General features: G+C 40.0%; 6 protein-coding genes across 6 annotated transcripts; 2 read left to right on the forward strand and 4 right to left on the reverse strand.

The window, feature by feature from the left end:
- Nucleotides 1-281: 281 nt before the first annotated feature.
- On the forward strand, nucleotides 282-1,535 carry EAF01_003000 (uncharacterized protein; the record flags this gene model as incomplete). Its single annotated transcript, XM_038911254.1, has 1 exon — nucleotides 282-1,535. One exon carries the CDS (start codon nucleotides 282-284, stop codon nucleotides 1,533-1,535), a length of 1,254 nt encoding a protein of 417 aa, XP_038772489.1.
- Nucleotides 1,536-1,866: 331 nt separating this feature from the next.
- Nucleotides 1,867-3,009, reverse strand: EAF01_003001 (uncharacterized protein; the record flags this gene model as incomplete). The annotated part of the gene is made up of 1 exon (XM_038911255.1): nucleotides 1,867-3,009. The coding sequence occupies one exon, from the start codon at nucleotides 3,007-3,009 to the stop codon at nucleotides 1,867-1,869; it is 1,143 nt and encodes a 380-aa protein (XP_038772490.1).
- A 1,615-nt stretch (nucleotides 3,010-4,624) lies between these two features.
- On the reverse strand, nucleotides 4,625-5,783 carry EAF01_003002 (uncharacterized protein; the record flags this gene model as incomplete). The annotated part of the gene is made up of 3 exons (XM_038911256.1): nucleotides 4,625-4,642; nucleotides 4,697-4,878; nucleotides 5,510-5,783. The coding sequence occupies 3 exons, from the start codon at nucleotides 5,781-5,783 to the stop codon at nucleotides 4,625-4,627; spliced, it is 474 nt and encodes a 157-aa protein (XP_038772491.1).
- Nucleotides 5,784-7,761: 1,978 nt separating this feature from the next.
- On the reverse strand, nucleotides 7,762-8,874 carry EAF01_003003 (uncharacterized protein; the record flags this gene model as incomplete). Its single annotated transcript, XM_038911257.1, has 1 exon — nucleotides 7,762-8,874. The coding sequence occupies one exon, from the start codon at nucleotides 8,872-8,874 to the stop codon at nucleotides 7,762-7,764; it is 1,113 nt and encodes a 370-aa protein (XP_038772492.1).
- A 3,387-nt stretch (nucleotides 8,875-12,261) lies between these two features.
- Nucleotides 12,262-14,426, forward strand: EAF01_003004 (uncharacterized protein). Its single transcript, XM_038911258.1, has 4 exons — nucleotides 12,262-13,271; nucleotides 13,380-13,578; nucleotides 13,672-13,826; nucleotides 13,879-14,426. Exons 1-4 carry the CDS (start codon nucleotides 13,203-13,205, stop codon nucleotides 13,939-13,941), a joined length of 486 nt encoding a protein of 161 aa, XP_038772493.1. The 5' UTR covers nucleotides 12,262-13,202; the 3' UTR covers nucleotides 13,942-14,426.
- A 59-nt stretch (nucleotides 14,427-14,485) lies between these two features.
- On the reverse strand, nucleotides 14,486-15,210 carry EAF01_003005 (uncharacterized protein; the record flags this gene model as incomplete). The annotated part of the gene is made up of 3 exons (XM_038911259.1): nucleotides 14,486-14,715; nucleotides 14,916-15,098; nucleotides 15,168-15,210. 3 exons carry the CDS (start codon nucleotides 15,208-15,210, stop codon nucleotides 14,486-14,488), a joined length of 456 nt encoding a protein of 151 aa, XP_038772494.1.
- Between the last annotated feature and the right edge of the window lie 528 nt (nucleotides 15,211-15,738).

Below are 15,738 nucleotides of genomic sequence, written 5' to 3' on the forward strand. Positions count from 1 at the left end.
AAACTTACTACATAGAATGACTCTTCATTTTACCAGTCTTTCTCACATCGTGGTCGCCCGTCACCTATAATAGCTCCTCGAACATTCCCAATTGAAAGTACCTTTCAAGCAAATTCAGGAGAGGAGATTGAAGGTACTCTAGGATCTTGAGATCTCAGAGAGCATGTTATCAAATTTCAATTGGACTATTAGAAATTTCTCGAAAAGATATATATCAACTGCAAAATCATTTGCGCCTACCTTACTGCACAAAAAATTCAATATATTACACCGGCTCAAATATGCCACTGTTTCATGGTATCTATTCTTCATCAGCTCCACAAGATATTGAAATCACCATTTGCAACTCGTCGACGGAGAATCGCGCGACCAAGTATAAGATCTCTCAAACATCACCATGGCATCATCCCTCACTCCCAGAAATTCGACCATTTTCTCTTGATCTTCAGATCCTGATCGACGATAAGCAAAATCTTCGGTACCATATCCTGCTACCTCCACCAAACAAGGAACCATTCAATACTTCTCATTTGCCAACTGTGTCCAGTATCATGCCCATCCGTCGTTGCTCTGGGAAGGCTGTTATTGAAAAAGTTCACAATGCTTTTGGGATTCAAAAATTAAGGGATTATACAAGTGGATTAAGCTATACAATTCTCACAGCTCGTTTTGCAACTCATGTTCTCAACAGAGTTACCGCTCCTTCCATAGCTACCTCTCCAAAGTCAACGAAGACAACGCCATACATCATAAGACCAGCCATTGAACTACCTCGAATATTAGCAAGTGGCGATATGTACCCCCTCGAATACGGATCGCACTCTCTCCATGTCACAATCCACGATATGCAATTCAAAAAAGTTTGCAGTGAAATCTATGGCTGGTATATGTACAGTTGGCCTTGGCTTCTGAGTGGTGGTGCGCAGAAATCTGTACGCATGAAAGCACAAAAGGATTGTCAACTACTAGCTCAACAATGCCGGTGGAGAAATGGAGGATGGTTACTTGATCAACATATTCAACAATTCTATTGCCCTAATAGATTATCTTTCGCAGCATGTTCAGATGATTGGGATATAACAGCTTATCAATTCAGTGATAAGCCAATCATTTCTGCGGATCCAAATGATTACATTGATGGGACGTGGATCACAGATGGTCTTTATAAACGAGCCCGTATTGCGCTTCGCCGTAAATATTTGATGGAATTCCCCTGGTTCGAACTTTCAAGCTTAAAGCGCAAAGTGGAATATGATATTGGATTTTTACATATGGCATGGCAATTGGTGGGATACCCATATATGCAAAGTAACAACGAGGAGAACATTCACGTCGAAACATTGCAAGATAAGGATATAATACAATTTCATAATGCGGATGTATATGACTTGGTGAGGTATTGGCCGGAGGAGGATGATGCTGTAGGAAAGCAAGGAAGATTGCAGAGGAGGATGGAAGAACAACGTCCACATATCAATGTGGCTATTGATGCTATGCCTCCAAGTTGGAGAAAGTTGATGAGCCTTGATGAATAGAGCTTTATAATCATTGTTCATGAGAAGATTCATAAAGAATGAAGTTTCGGTATCAAACTTTATAGTCGATTTGAATTACATGAAGTATCAGGCGATGACACATCGAATAAAGATACATTGCGAGTTTGGAACAATGGGAGTTTAAATTAGAGGAAGTAATTTGGGTAAAGCAGTGGAAAGTAGAACTCTTGATACTGTTTCTGAATGGTTCATGACTGTCATGACTACATAGAAGAGAACAGCATTGACGGCTTGGAGACTTCCCCACCAATAACTAATAGAGCTAGAGAGCCATAGAGCAATAGATATATAAGAATTGATCGAAGGCCTTTTATTTCTTCGAGTGATCCTCCAACTCAGTCCCTTTCTCTTCCGGTTCTATAACCTTGATTACTGGGCCTTCAATCTTTTTAACCTTCCTCCCCTCCCACCACATCATAATTCCTGCGAACAAGCTAACGGCGCACCCACAGGCAATAAATAAACCAGTCGCCCACGAAGGTCTATTGATTCTATTATATCCCCACATGAATCCAGCCAATACTCCTTGAAACAAAGTATTCAAAACCATCATCCAAACCACAAAGCTAAGTTTCCATAATTTAGTTGGAGGTGCAACTTCCCCAGTGAAAGTGGCTGGAATAGAAATACCATTCTCTTCATCTTCATTCCTTAGCGAATCTGTATACCAAGCCTCAGGTCTAAACCAACTTTCATTTTGCTTTGCCAACCTCTTCATTGCTTTCTTATTCTTTCCAAATCTCACCTGCAACAGATTCCATAGATCTCTAAATCTCCACGGCGCCAAGCCAAATCCAGTAACGCAAAATAAAGCATTTAAGATCTGTGAATCAATTTCCAACCATTTCTTTCTAGGTGAATCATTGGAATCTTTATTTGGATGATCCATTGCTGGGGCGGCATCTAGCAGTAAAAAGAAAAGCATAGCTCCCCATGCCACAATATTCAATCCATATATCGTCATCAGGAAACCAGTAGGCGTTGTTGCGAATTTCCAAAATGCAGCAAAACCATGCTTAATTGCAGGTCCCCACCCATGTCTTTCTTCTTCGATGACTGTTGTTCGAGTCTTTAATGAAGGTTTCGCGAATTTAGGTTCAGTTTCGAGTATTGCATTATTGAAATTCCCATGGCCCGCTGGTACAGAATTTAAAACTCTCGCATTACTCAATCGACGGGTTTGTGCATGTGATAAAGCTTTGGCAAGGACTGGTTCACCATTCAAGTCTGTCGTGACGGTACGCTTAGAGTGACCATGTTCATTGAATTCGATATTTGCGCCTCCGGAAATGGGCTCTCGGAGTTCTTCCAACGTTGGAGCATAGGCGATGGCGGTACCGGTTGCTGCCCACATCCCCAATTGAGGATTAAAATTTAGAGCTGCATCTGCTAATGAGGTGGAGGTTCTACGAATGCGTCCAGGAATGCTCGATCGTCGCTCGTTTATATTCATGGTGGCGGTTGTGAGTGAGAAACAATTGATGAGAAACTCGTCCGAACTCAAGTTTCGACTACTCGAAATTTATCGAAATTTATCGAAATCTATGATGATCTAATGATGCATTATCGACGTTTCATTGTATCGATATTATAAGAGCCTCGAGGAAATTGAAAGATGGCTGGAATATAACACTTTGCCATCTTCTCATTCTGGAATTTAAGTTCTCTAGCTTCGAATTGGCTGTGCTACGATCACAGTTTTTTTTAGGAATAAATGTGGAAGGGGCGAATATAGTGGGTCAATACACAATCTACTGTGTAGATCCATGGCGTTAATAATTATACACCCCTTCCACACCCACAAGAACGATTCCTTCAGCGTTCTGCATGTTAATTAGTCTTCAATCATTGTATATGTGCAAGCACCAATCCTATTAGGGTAAATATGCCGTCTATACAACAACTTAAATAATGGGGAAATGTCGGTAGTGAAAATGAATACGCGGAAAATGATAGGTAGATCCATGACAACCCGCTTATTATACCACTTGGCCCCTCTCAGCCCCCCGGCCTCACGCGAGTCGCGCCCCTGGCCTGGACCTGTGATGCTTTAGTGGATCAACGCTCAAGTACCATCTTGAACCCCGCGTTCATCTGTGAAAATAACATCTCACCCTAATCATTTCAGGTTCCATTGTTCTTTTATACGTATACGGAGTACCCAATCGGTTTATTCCAATACATCGGAATAGGTCGATCAATCATATACCGTAAACTCAGTAAATTCGGGATCTACCTAGCCGTATTGAGCCTAGCATTTCGCCCATCTTCCTAATCGGACCTTTTAAAAATAAAATATATAAATCTATAAGTTAATAGACTTTCAATCATCACTATTTCAATAATTTTTAACCTTAAATTCAAGCTCAATAATTTTGATATTTGATATAATTCATGAAGTTATTGATATTTCTTCACACACGGACCACATTTCCCGGCTGTAACCCGTAGTCTAGGGGATAAGTATGCATGTAGTCTTTTAGCAGCGATATACTCTACGCATTATAGACACACCCCTTGCGCTGTGGATATGAAGCAATTTCATTCATCATCACATCTTTAACATGTATTTTCTTGTCATAAATCAATATATACATATTCAGCCGAGAAAGCCACAATCGTGTAGTTGACTGGTGTTTTCGCTGATGAAATATGCAAGATCAACCGTTTATCTTTGATGTGCAGTCAAACACAAAATGAGCCCAATCTGCTTGATTTTTCCAAGCCGATAATTTTTTACTTGTTTCTTTTGTAGCTTTCTCGTCAGCTTTTCCTTTTTTTGACCCCATCCGCATCTTTGTAATTCAACAACTGCCACTGAAACGTCTGGATCTGACTCCTTAGCTTCTGTTTCTTTCGTTTGTGAGATGTACTTCTTCCTAGCGATGTGCACTTCCATTCTCTAGTTTTCATCAACCTCTTGAACACTCCTCGCATCACCCTGTTGGATCCTTCACTGTGTCCTCTTAATTTGAGGTTATAGAGATGATGCGCACTTGGAAGTTCGTATCTGAGGAACCTGTCTGAAGGAGGATTGTAGCCGAGTGATTGGATAGATAGATAATTAGTCAGAGAAGGGGGTCCAGCTGAGCGCAGAGGTCAGTAGTATACCAGCAAAAGAAGGCAAACTAGGCGCATACCGGTTCAAAGTGTTCATCAACACTGAGAGTCCAAGCCTCAAATCCTACAAGACTGTGCGCACACCCAGCAAATATGCGAGATGTGAACCCATAGTTGCCGGTCAAATTCTCGAATGTAACGAACCTGATAGCACAAGTTACAGGGGGTAGCGCCTCGCCATAGGGTGGACCATTTGTAACTCCTTCAATATAGAAAGTTAGCTTTAATAGATTTTCTTAATGAATTGGCACTAAGACTATGGAAATTGGACCAAGAGGCCACTAATCTTAACAAAGTTCATTGGCCAAAGTCAGTGCGTGGTGATTTGTTTCTGCCACGTCTCAAACTGGTGGGAAGTGTTGTTCATTGCACGGTGGACAAATATTTCAATATCCAAAGAGCATAAAGTGGTCATAAGCTACTCACCAAAGCAGTTATTGGGGCTATCGAGGTAGCATGACTGGAGTCGAGCGTTACTTTCAAGTAAAAATCATGGATGTAACAACACTTACAAACTTCAATGTGATATCGCAAACTTTTGGGGTTCTAGGTAACGAACAAGCCAGTAATGATTCCTTTTTTCATTCTGATGGAAAGAGATGTAGACTTCCTTACAGTTGCAAAAGTTCGGCGACCTTATCTCCTCGTGGGCTTTTCTCTCTCAGATCAACAGTATCGAAGAAAACAATCTAGCGACATGTAAGTCAAGTAAGTTTGGCTGCCTTTCAAATGACAATGTGCCAATTCACCAATGAATTTGTTTCTTCTTGCGCCTCTGTGCCAGCATCTTCAAGATCATTGATCAATTTATTGATTTCGTCCATGCCAGTGACCTTCTTGTGAGTAGAGGGAGGGGGCTTGTAGAGAGGATTCATCAGCATCCGATTCATCCATAATGTCAGATGCAAATTCAGATACTTCCATACGATCGGAGTCATCCTTGTCTTCAAACTCATCCAAGTCAGATTCAGCCATGATATCGAATCCAGCAATGTTGTTATACTTAGCCCGAATGCCCATAACGTCCATGTTATCGGAGTCATATTCATTCATGTCATCCAATCCATCCATGAGATCGAAATCAGCCAAATCACCAAATCCATCCATTATGTTGAGCTAATCCACTATGTTTTCGCTTTTGCTCTCTGCGTTGATGGACAAAATCGATTTCCTGAAAAACAAGTGAGGAGTAAAGATTTCCCGCTTGCAAAAGCTTTTTAAAATTGCGATTTTTTCACCACACAAATAAATGCTGTTATTCACTATACCTCATGTGAAGACAACAAAAACGAACTCTGATTGAAGAGCGGGTGATTTCCCGCAAAAGAACGTTGGTATCGGCCAATCAATGCTCTTTTGTTCCTAGATCTACCAGATAGTGCAAAGCGTCCAGTAAGCAGCCATGGCCAGACATATTGTACCTCCCAACAAACTTATTGGTTCGCGCAAGGCCTGGGAAAAGAGCAATAATCAGGAGTATTACGGTTCACACCACTTGCTGTTCGACTCCTATCACAACTTTTCCGAGTGTTTTGTTGATAAGTCCCACGAGGACTTCCAATTGTCTGTTGAACGGTTGAAGCCTTTTTATTCAAGCTACGCAATCGCAAAACCACATGATACTACAAACCTTTTCAATGTCGAGTATAACTGGGATAAGTCTATGTTGACATCACCGATGGGGATGGAACATCGTTTATTAACATGTTGAACCTCTACCGCTCTCGCTCTCACCCTCATACATTTACCACTCTTTTGTTGCAGCAAATTTCCATCTTGTGCTGAATCCACCTCACTCTTTTTGACCCAGCCTCCACAATCTATGTTAGCATGAGTGATAGAATTAAGTACTCACGTAATGCAGAGTTTTGAAGACAGTTGATAGATAGTGAATTGGGTAAGGGTAGAGAAACCTTGCGATTCACGAACATGTTTGGAACGGGGCAATGGACAGACATGTGAGGCAATGGAAGGAGTTAAAGATTTGTTCACCTATGACATTGCTTTATCAATTGGGAGTGGCGAATCTCGGAATTGTGGGCGATTCGAGATTTTTCAAATATTGTTCGGAATCCTAACATAAAGTTGATGAGAGAGCTTAGCTGTATGGAATGAAGACAATGATATAGATGAGTACGAAGCATAGGCCCAAGAACAGGAGCAAGATGATGAGAATAATCTCGAGAACTTCAGCGACGCAACTGAAGAATTTCTCAGTGGGATTCGGGGAACGATGAGGCTTCGAGAGCTCAGGCAAGGAATGACTCAAACCACAAATTCCGAATGATTCCTCATCGATGGCTCAAACTGTAGAACCTAGTCGATTAGGAGGGCAATGGTCTGGTGGTGTTGCATCAACAATTACATGATCAAAACGACCAAGCAAATAATGTGGATCGATTGGATAATTATGCTGGAGATGACGGATGTGAAGCTGATGGTTTAGATAATTTGATGGAGAATGATCTCTTCGAAGACTTGTCAACCGTGTCAGAAGCAGTCCTGGATCCAGACGACTTGAACTATCGTTTAAAGATTATTTTTGATGTTGAATTTGTAAAAGGCAAAGATTATCGGATGTGAATCCCCCCAATAACAGATGGCAGGCTCGAACCACATCGAATCCCCATTGGAGGAGTAGGGCTAACCCTCGTGGGATTTCTCCAATAATAATTGTAGTTAATCCATACACAGCCACTAGAGAATAAGACTTCTCAATTTGACTACGTTAGAGTTATAGATAAAAGGAAATAGGATAATGAAAGAGTGAAAGCATTTCGTGAACCCGTGCACCTACATTTGTATTAGCACCTCTTTGATCTGGTTAGATTACTTCATTTGAAATGACGACTAGTTTGTTCATCGCATAGCATCAAAGCAATCAAGTCTGTAATTTCGTTTCAAAATCGGTAAAAGTTCATTTCGCTTGCTGTTGTGGTATCCAAGACGATGACCAAACTTCGCTGCTCAAAGTCTTTCCCAAGACGAGCCATTGTGTAACGCCTGACTTTGGTTTTCTTCCCAATCCAAAATTAACCGCCCTTGACCACTATATGCTTTCCATCAATCCAAATTACGCTGTGATCTAAACTTCGAGTTTCTCCTCTTGTTCAATAGGGGTAGCCATCTCATCAGCCCAATCGCCAGCTCCGATCAATGGAGAAATGACACCTGATGTTGTATTTTTGGATGCTGAGGTTGTTGGTAATGAGGGGAAATCTTCTGGCGCGGGTACAGTTTGTACTTGCTGTGCTGAACCACCTCTTCCACCTCTACCGTTACCCCTTCCTCTTCCTCTTCCACGTCCATTTCCTCGACCTCTATTCTCATCATAAATGTACGAAGACATATCATCTTCTGGGGTATCATTAAACCTGCTACTAGCTAAACCACTTCTCCCTCCCATGACTCCACCATGACCACCCCTAACATATTGTGAACTTCTTCCATTATTATCCTCGAACTCTTTTTCATCCTTGCCCTCATCCCATTCCCTACCACCCATAGCCTTTAACTTTCTCTCTCTATTCTTCATTCGCTCGCCTTCCATTACTCTACCCCTCTCAATTTCCTCTTTCCTCTTGCGCTTCTCTTCTTTCTCCTTTGCAGCATAACCTTCCCTATCTTTCTCACTCTTTCGAAAAGATTCTGCCTTTTCTGCATTTATTATCTTCATTCGCTCGAGCTTCGCTGTCAATTCTGCTTCGGTCAACTTCTTGTGCGATGGACCTCCAGTTAAAGAACGATCGCCACGAACGGATGGTATGGGCTTTTGTTGAGTTTGTGGTTGCGCTTCAGCAGGAGATTGTAGAGGAGGGGAGTTCGAAGGCGCAGCAACTGGTAGCTGTTCTGTGGTGGGTTCTGCAGATTGAGGTTGAATGGCGACAGGCTCCGATTCTTGAGTCGCATATCTCGACGATTTCAAACCGTTGTTCGGCGCACCACCTCGACCTCTTCCGACACGTCTTCTATCTGCGCCTCGTTCCCTTTGGTTTTTGTTGTTGTTATGATGACTGTTATTTGAAGGTCCAGGAGGTAAGGATTGTGCGCCATTACTATGTACATATGTTTCTGCAGTTGGTGAAAGTTTGGAAACGGATTGAATTGGTGCCTCTTCTATGACTGTAGGCTCAGATGCAGGTTCGAACTCGTCGGCGAAGAGATCATCATCTCCTCTTGATTGCGCGAATTCATCCATGTTGGGTATGAACTGGTGGGGTAAGTGGAAGAAGGTAGACTTGTTGAGTTCTTTGTGAAGTATTTGCAAACGAGGAAATGTATGTTTGAGTGGCGTATCACACTGTATATTTCGAATTCAATTATCGTATGTACATCTATCTTTGGAGAATTATTGGTGGTGAATAGTACAACAGGTCATTAGGTGAGTTTTCATGGGAAGGTGGGAGGCCGGCTAAATATCGGTATGAAGATTATGTAATAATACTCCATGATGGCATTGATGACGACAAGTTGTGGACGATCAATACTATGAGAAATCATAAATCGAGACATTTGCATATACCTAACTAGTTTTAGATCCTGTATCGAGTCGAAGGGGGTTTTTAATTCAACTAATTCACAAAAACTGGTGTCCTTTTTAGGGAAAGGCCTCCCATCATTTCCACTACTTGCTAGGTAGGCTTCTCAGCTCACAAAAAGGCAGAATAAGAAGTGCGAGGGAGCATCCTACGTGCCTATAATCCTTATATGGAAATTGTTCTAGTAAAGTAAATGTCCATGAAATACCCAACAGTCGCAAATTGAATCATCGTATCAGAGTAGGTGCGTCGGTGGTCATCCTTAGCAGAATCGAAGACATGGCATGAAGCGAAGAGGCTAAGGGCGACTCATTCCTCTAGTAGACTCAAAAACTTGTCGAGGTAGAAAACATCACATTCTAGGCAGATAAAATATATAAAAAAAGCAATATTTAACATTGGCACGGAATTGAGAATACCATCACCCCTGTATAGCGTACAGCTAACTAACAATTTTGAAGGAAATCGTATCAGGATTCAGATGAGCTTGAATATCTATGGTTATATTAAAAAATTTGATCTATCATTGAGATGGATAGCATTCCCGGATTATTACTACTTACTAAACTCATGAGAAAAAGCAGAAGGTGAACTGCAATGTATCTAATTGTGAATCGTAAGTCGGGTACCCTACTTTCGGGCCACCCCCCTTTTAGGCCACTTTTTTGTTACGACCGAGGTCGTCACATGACTAGATTGATTAAAATATCACCTGACCAAGGTGTCCCACTGAGTCCCACTGAGTAAGGCCCAGTGGGACACAGTGGGAAGCAGTGGGACAACAGAGAACGAAGGTCTATATAAGGGAATGGGATTTCATTACAATATAGAGCTTCGTGCTCAAGAACAATCATTAGTTTCATTACTATAGTTACGAGAATTGCAACCAGTTACAACCTTATTGAATTCCTACTTGAAGTCTAGTCTAAACCACCTCGAGAGATCTCTAGACACTTCCACGTGACCCTAGAGGCAGCTCCCGTAACATTTTTATACCAAAAATGGAAATTTTAACTTTCTTATTTATGGATAGAATTTATTGAAAATTTATATATATATAATTTAGATCGTTTTGAATCTAATCTGAAATTTTTAGATTTTTAGGATTTTTCTGTATTGAGATCTAGAGCTTCAAAATATCGATTTTTAAATTTGTATAGGAATTATATACAAATTTAAAACTTTTATAAAATCTTTAATAGCTTTTTAATAAAAATTATTAAAAATAAATTATAAAGTTTTATTATAAATTTATAATATATTTATTTTGAAGGATTTAGAAAATAAAGAAAACTTCTTATAAATAAATATTTAAAAGAATACCCTTAAAATTATAGGGATTATTTATACTACTTTAAACTTACTATATATTATATTTCTATATCTATTAATTTTTTTTAAAAAAAAAATTAAATTTTTTTTATTTCTATATAAATTTAAGTTCAAAACTTTCAAAAAAATAAATAGTTTTCTTTTAATGATTATTATTTAAAAGTTATTAAAGATTTTATAAAAGTTTTAAATTTATATGTAATTCTTATATAAATTAAAAAATCGATATTTTAAAGTTTTAGATTTTAATATAGAAAATTCCTAAAAATTTCAAAATTTCAGAATAAGCTTAAAATAGTTTAAATTATATATATTCAAATTTTTATTAAATTAGATTATGTATTAATAGAGATATTAATAGGTCAAAAAAATGATGTTTGGTGTAAAAAGGTAGTCCAAAATAGGGGTGGCCTGAAAGTAGAGTGGTCGACTTATTAGTCAAATCCGAGTTGTAGAGATAACATATACATCGAAAGGTCTAATGCCAAACTGCAATGATGCCTCAAATCCGTGAACTTCTAGAGCTTAACCTAAAACATTGTGAATCTCCGCATTAATTCTATCAACACCCACCTCGCAAAACCAATGTACTAGTAACTCAGTACTTTCATCCGCTCTTGCTAGTAACAGAGATAACAGGTCATTGTTCGATGACAACATGAACCCGCCATTAATTTCGCATTAACAAATGAATTTTAGATTTTGGTGGTGAAGTTCAGCAAAGGTCACCAAGGCCTGTAAAAGTAGCTGTCGATGCATTCCATATATTCCTGGACCAGGACAAGATTCGGATATCCCATGAGAATTAAGTAATTTTCGATGCGCTCTTAACTTTCAGAGTTATGATGATTGTAAAATAATACTCCTTGGCTGATTGAGTCTAATCAGGCGCAACTTAGTTCATGACCGCTGTGATGGGAGAACAGTCCATATATTAGTCCATGTATGATAACCCCGTTGCTTGCCACATACTGAGTTGCAATCACACTTGTAGCAACACCATAAATTTGTTGTCTTTGCCAAAATTCGTACGGAATCTTGATCGAGACCACGGGCGGTTGGTAATCATCTTGGTTAGAGTCCATTTCACCGAAGTTGGATATGAAATTCTAGGTGAGTAAGGTCTCGGTTAGCCGTGGTAGGGGTTTGTTAAGCGAAGTGTTTTGAGGTTACAGTAGAACTTGACTATACCGGACTAGGATATACCGGAAACTTGGATATACCGGACTTTTTTTCCATTTTTTTCTAAATTTATATGGGAATACCGGAATTTCGATGAAAACCGGTATACCGAACTAAATTGACAAAATTCCGGTATAAATTTTGGTAGTCAATCTGGCTGAATAAGCTATATTTTGGATGAGTAAGCTTGAAAGGCTATTATCACATGATATTTTCTCGAAAATATCGGGGTTTAGAGCTGAAATCGGATATAAATTTTGGTTAGAAAGCTTGGGCCACCATTATTTATACCGGAATCTTCTTTATACCGGATTTGATTGGTCAATTTTTTTATTCCGGTATAGCCAAGTTCTACTGTAGGCCAATCGATCGACTTGGCTTAGATGCTAAAGTACATGATGTGGCATGGTAACCAGAGGAATGGTTGAAGTATCTATGCTCTGGACTCTCTTAATCCAGGGTACGTATAAAGTCGCGAGCATAAGTTAAAGCAGATAAGCCTTATACTTTCATGACTTTGTTGAATGATGGGTTGTTTTTGTTTAATGGTTGTGCAATTCTACCACAAGCAAGGAATCCCTAGTAAATCCAGGCACTTTGAGCCCAACAATACTACCCTCAGAACCTCCAAAAAGTAATTTTGTTATCAGACGATGCGTTTGGAAATGCTGAAAGTTCCCATGTTCAAATCAAAGAAATATACTCGTTGTGTTGCACTGTAGTCCCCCATTTGATCACCACAATAAAAATGCAACAAATTTCTGTTCAGAGGATCCATTGGCGGTGTGAAACACATTGGTACCTTCATGTTTACCAAGGGCTTTTTGAGCAACCACCAAGACTTGGAGACTTTCAAAGTGAAATGGTCTCATGACAACATCACTGATGTCATCTAGGAATATTCTTCTGCTTGTAAGAAGTGGTACCGATCCAGTTTTCGATTGAAGAAAGAAGTTGCTAAAAATGTATCATCTACATGAGGGTTGACTTGGTAGAAGTGAAGGTGGAAGCACGAAGACCCGGAAGTGAGCAAGGATTGAGATTAAATTAGATTGTATGCTCAGATGAAATGACTTTTGCCATCCATCGTTTTATTTTCTGATGGAATGAACACAAAAGCCGGGCTCATAAATGTAGATGAGAGGTTGTAGTGCCCAAAAGAATGTTGGAGAGTGTAAGATTACGGGTTACGGAATATCATTCTACCGGGCACCGACTGAATCCATTTTCAGCGCTAGGAATTTTATCAATCCATCATCACATCGCCATCGATTGAAGGAAAAAAAAGGGTAAATATTAATCAACCAGTAACGACCATTTATAACTCCATCCAGTCGCAACCTTCGCAATCCATCGATACTCGTACATCAAATCCAGCGTTCATCTGCCACAATCTCAACACTTCACGGTTTTCTAGGCGGGACATCGAGCGGGAAGAAAAAAGTATCGAGTCCTAATTTAAAGAACATACAAAATGGATCACACACGAGACCCATGTCCTTGGGTGGCCTTGAACGATTTTGGAGGAGCTTTTTGTATGGGCGTACGTAATTGCATTATTTCTTTTGTTCTCCCCAGAGATACATTGATTTCTGCAAAATTCTCAAGTGTAAAGCTCATAAGAAAGAAATGCTGATAAAGTTTTCTTCAGGCAATCGGAGGTGCAGTCTGGCACGGTGTTAAAGGCTTTCGAAACTCACCTTACGGCGAGAGAAGGATTGGCGCACTCACAGCTATAAAGGCACGAGCTCCTGTACTAGGAGGAAACTTTGGTGTTTGGGGTGGGCTTTTCTCGACTTTCGACTGTGCTGTTAAAGGATTGAGGAAAAAGGAGGACCCTTATAATGCTAGTATGTTCTTTCGAAAAATTTAGCTTGCAATCTTTGCCTGCAGATTGTTGAGCGGGTTGATTGCAACGATCCGAAATACTGACACCAAAATAGTTATTGCTGGATTCTTTACTGGTGGTGCTTTGGCAATTCGTGGCGGTGCAAAAGCTGCAAGAAACTCAGCGATAGGATGTGCGGTTCTCTTGGGTGTCATTGAAGGTGTCGGAATTGGTTTCCAAAGAATGATGGCAGGAAATACGAAATTAGAGGTACACATTTCCCTTTGCTCATTTCCGTCCATCCCATATTAACTTGTAATAGCTACCTCCTCCACCTCCTCCACCATCTGAATCCGGTCAAACCGGGTTTCCAGCCATCGCATGATTTCTCTGCTTTACATTTCTACAAATATAATACCTCATGTTGGTCGACCCCTCCAACAAATTACACAAACTCTACTCTTTCCGTCCAGCCAATAGAAGGTTTTGGTCGCATGTATTCACCTACATTATAACATCGTGTAGGACCTCGTACTTCATACTGGACTTGTTTGCATAGCTGGGATTGGTGTATGTATATCTAGATTTGACCTTTTGGACCCTTTCCCAGATTTGAGAATGGTTAAGGTTATGTTATCAAGCGTAACAAATGGAAATGAAGATGAAATTTCATGTGCCCATGATGGTGATTTTATGGCTGGGCCGTGTGCAAATGATTCAGAAAGATCTGTTTGGTCTAGCGGCCGACCCCTTGTTGTTTAGCAAGCCAACATTGCCATGTATATATGTTCCTTGGTGTGGGTGAATGAGTTATATTCGTTTCGTGTTTGAGTTCTTTCCTATTGGTATTTCCTTCAATCATAACAATTATTAAATTTACTGTTTTTACCCCATCTCCATCAGTCACACTAATCATTTCCTCCTCACTCTTATACGTCGCGACCAATGAAAGCAATCAGCCCTTCCAGTTTCCTATCTAAAACATGTGCTGCGTTCAATAATTCATTGTACCCTCTGTTTAGAGCAGCAATTAAAGTACTAGGTACTTGCCACATGATTTCCGTTCCTTCTTCATCTGATAATTGACGGACTAGAATCTCTACAGGTACAAATAATCCCGCGTCGAGAGATTTAGTAGATTGAGAGAGCATGGTAATAGCTATCAGTGGATTTCCTAGTATGATACGTTTTACACCAAGTTGTGGATTGCTATTGATATCGAAGAGTGAGAGCCAGGAACCATGATCGAATTCCTTTTAATCATCGGTCAGCTCTCGTTTCCACTTCACAGGTATGCTTTCAGAATTTGTCTCGCCGATAAGCCAGTAAAGCAGATTAAAATAGTTGGGGTAAACGTACACCAAAACAGCATAAATCCTTGAGGTCCAACGGCCGCCTCAACTCCTTTGATGGATTTTTCCTTGTTGGTTTCGTCATATGATCTAATATTTGCGGCAATTGCTGGTGATTTTAAATCTGTAGGTTTTCCAATTGAAGCATAGAGCTTTGACATAACCATCTCAAATGCTAGAGTGGGGCATACTAGTATGTTAAATACTAGAACTCACGCTTGTTACTATCCAAATGATTACTGATTGTATTTGGTGGTACGATTTGAGAAAGGGTTGCCAATATCCGAATGATATTCACTCATAGTGGGAACTAGTTCGTGTATTAATCTTTCATTGTAAGATCTTACACCAATCTCAAAAGCCCCTGGAGAGTGGGGCGTCAACCGTTAAAGGATTTTGATGTCACGTGACATTGTTGATTACTCTACATTTTGCCAACCGTGGCTGATTGAATATTTCCACCAACTCCTCACTCCCCGCTCTGAATTGAAGATTTGATAAACTAGTCATCGTACTATTACATCATCTAAACAATGCGTAAGATATGTGTCTTCCTAACCATTAGCTATTCCTTTTCAGCACCATGAACTACATGTTAACTAGTGGCGACATCGATACCTCATGAAATGACTTAACCTGGCCCTGAGTGTTGATAGTTTTACTTCAGGGCTGTTATGGATATTCAGTATCGTGACTGCATAGGCTCGAGATAGGTTCTTGCTAACACTATCCCTACAAGGAATCAGCCGTCTTGTTGACCTTGTTGACCTCGAACAATTGGAGCCGCGGTGGAATTGGAAGACTATTTCTTGATAAAAATTTCGAATGGA

The sequence above is a fragment of the Botrytis porri genome (assembly GCF_014898465.1).
Source record: "Botrytis porri strain MUCL 3234 chromosome Unknown BPOR_004, whole genome shotgun sequence".
NCBI classification, from domain to species: Eukaryota; Fungi; Ascomycota; class Leotiomycetes; order Helotiales; family Sclerotiniaceae; genus Botrytis; species Botrytis porri.